Below are 2,235 nucleotides of genomic sequence, written 5' to 3'. Positions count from 1 at the left end.
TCGGATCGCCGGCCTAGTGTGCCGAGGCGTGGCCGATGGGCCGGCACCCTGCTCTCCCCCGCTGTTGCCGCTGCTGCTGCTGCTGCTGCTGCTGGCCTTGTACATTGTTCGGCCCGGTGGGGCATGGCGCCCTCCGTCGGAAATGGGCCGCCGCGCGCAGCCGCACACACACGCCCCTTGCACGCGCGCACATGTACGGCGACGCACATGCGCGCCCCCACCCCACGCGCACACGCGCATACACACACCACATAGAGCAGCTGGGCCGGTGTGTGTGCGCGCGCGCGCGCACGCCTGTCGCCCCTTGTACAATATACCCGCGAGGGTTGGCACTCTAGCCCCCTCGTTGTCCTTTACATTCGACGGCGCGGCCGCCTGTGTCCCGGCCGGGTTCTGTGTGTGCCCCCCACGTCCCCCCCCCCCCTGGCCGATTGGGCGCCGGGCGAGATCTCCTCCGGGCCGGGTCGGCGGGTTCTTCTGCGCGATGTGTGCAAGCCGCCCGAGTCTCCGGCGCACGGGCCAACCGCCACCCTCGCAGCCATTCTCCTCCTTTGCCGCGCCCCCTGTCCCCCCTTCCCCCTGCGCATACATATACACACCGCTTCTCTCTCTCTCTCTCTCTCTCTCTCTCTCGCCTCCCTCCCCTCGGACCGACAGCGGCATGGACAGCGCCCGGGAGCTGCGGCGCGTGCGCCGGCGGCTGGACGACCCGGCGCCGGGCCGGCCCGCCACCGCGGAGCCAGCGGTCGACACCATCGACCTGACGGAGCCGGTGACACCGGCCCGGCGAGCGGCGGCCCCCCGGGCCGAGGACCCGGTCGACCTGAGCGACGCCTCCTTCAGCCCGCTGCTCCCGGGGGCGGGGCTCCGGCCGCCGCCCTCCTCCGGCCGGGGCTCGGGCCCGGGGTCGCCGGCGCCGGGGTCCCCCCTGCCGGAGCACGACGACGCGGTGGCCGAGCTCCTGGCCCAGATGGATGCCTTCGATGAGGAGATGCAGCTGCTGGTGGAGGGGGCGCGGCCGAGCGCCGGGGGGGTGGATGTGGCGCCGGCGGCGGCGGCGGCCGGCAGCGCGGCCCCCTCCATCGGCGGGTCGGCCTTCGATGCGGCCGTGTGGTCGGACGAGGAGGACCCGGCGGCCGGGGGGGCGGGGCCCGACGCCGGCGGTGGTGCCCCCCCGGCGGCCCTGGCCCTGCCCTGGTCCGGGCAGCCGGAGGTCCTCGTCGCCTATGCGGCCTGCCTGCTGGTGGAGCAGGTGAACTTCCTGGTGGCCGGGCTGGCGGGCCAGGCGCCGGAGGACTTCGACAGCCCCTTCTCGGCGGTGGCCACCGGGCAGCTGGGCCTGGAGGAGGCCCTGCAGCCGGGGGCGTCCGTGCGCCGGAGCCGGGCCGCCAGCCGGGTGCTGGAGCAGCCGGCGGCCGGGGCCCGGCCCCCGCCGACGATCCCGCTGCACCTGCTGCCGTGCCTGCTGCTGCCGGTGGCGCGGATGCCGGCCGCCATGCGGGCCCTGCTGCCGACGCGCTTTTGTTCGTGCGCCGCGGACGACTCGGCCCCGGGCCCGGGGGATTGGGCCCGGCTGTCGGAGGCCGAGCGCGTGCGCCTGCTGGCCCGGCAGGTGCGGCTGGACCTGACGCCGCCGCTGCGCGGGCGGGCCATTTCCCGGGTGCTGGCCGGGCGGTGTCTGGTGGCCCTGGCGGCCGGCAGCGAGCCCGGCGAGGATGGCGCCCGGCCGGCGGCCGGCCGCGCCGCCCCGGCCGAGCGCCTTGCCGGGCCACTGCTGGCCGGGGGCGCCGCGCCGCCGGTGTGCATCCTGCTGCCGGTTCATGTGTGGGCCTGGGTGCGGGGGGTGCGCGATGCGGCCATGGCCGCGGCCGCGGCCGGGGCGGCCCCCGGCGGCCCGGCCCAGGCGGACGCCCTCCGCGGCCTGTTCAGTGCGTGGCTCCCTCTTGGCCGGTGGGGTGGTTTCTCGGCCGTGACTGACACCCGGTCCTGGGCCCGGCTGCCCGGCAGACCGGTATCTGCGGCTGCTGCTGACGCCGCAGACCGGGCCGGTGTCGGCCTCCAGCGTCCAGCGGTCCTTCGCCTACCTGTCCTCCGGCCGGGGGCTTCTCTTCTTCGAGGATGAGGCCGCCCTGGCGCGGGTTCTCCGCTGCACCGCGCAGCAGGTCCGGTGCGCGGGGACAGAGCCCCTCCATGTGCCGCGCTTGCCCTACCCCCCCCCCCCCCCCCCCCCCCCCC

The 2,235-nt window shown here is 76.7% G+C and overlaps 1 protein-coding gene across 1 annotated transcript; it reads left to right on the top strand.

Moving 5' to 3' along the window:
- Window positions 1-661: 661 nt before the first annotated feature.
- Window positions 662-2,167, top strand: H696_06320 (hypothetical protein; the record flags this gene model as incomplete). Its single annotated transcript, XM_009500062.1, has 2 exons — window positions 662-1,928; window positions 2,008-2,167. Coding segments are annotated over 2 exons (1,425 nt in total), but the record flags the coding sequence as incomplete, so codon positions are not given.
- Window positions 2,168-2,235: the final 68 nt, after the last annotated feature.

Source organism: Fonticula alba, assembly GCF_000388065.1.
Source record: "Fonticula alba strain ATCC 38817 unplaced genomic scaffold supercont2.91, whole genome shotgun sequence".
Taxonomy (NCBI): domain Eukaryota; order Rotosphaerida; family Fonticulaceae; genus Fonticula; species Fonticula alba.
This window is presented reverse-complemented; position numbering and strand designations above follow the sequence as displayed.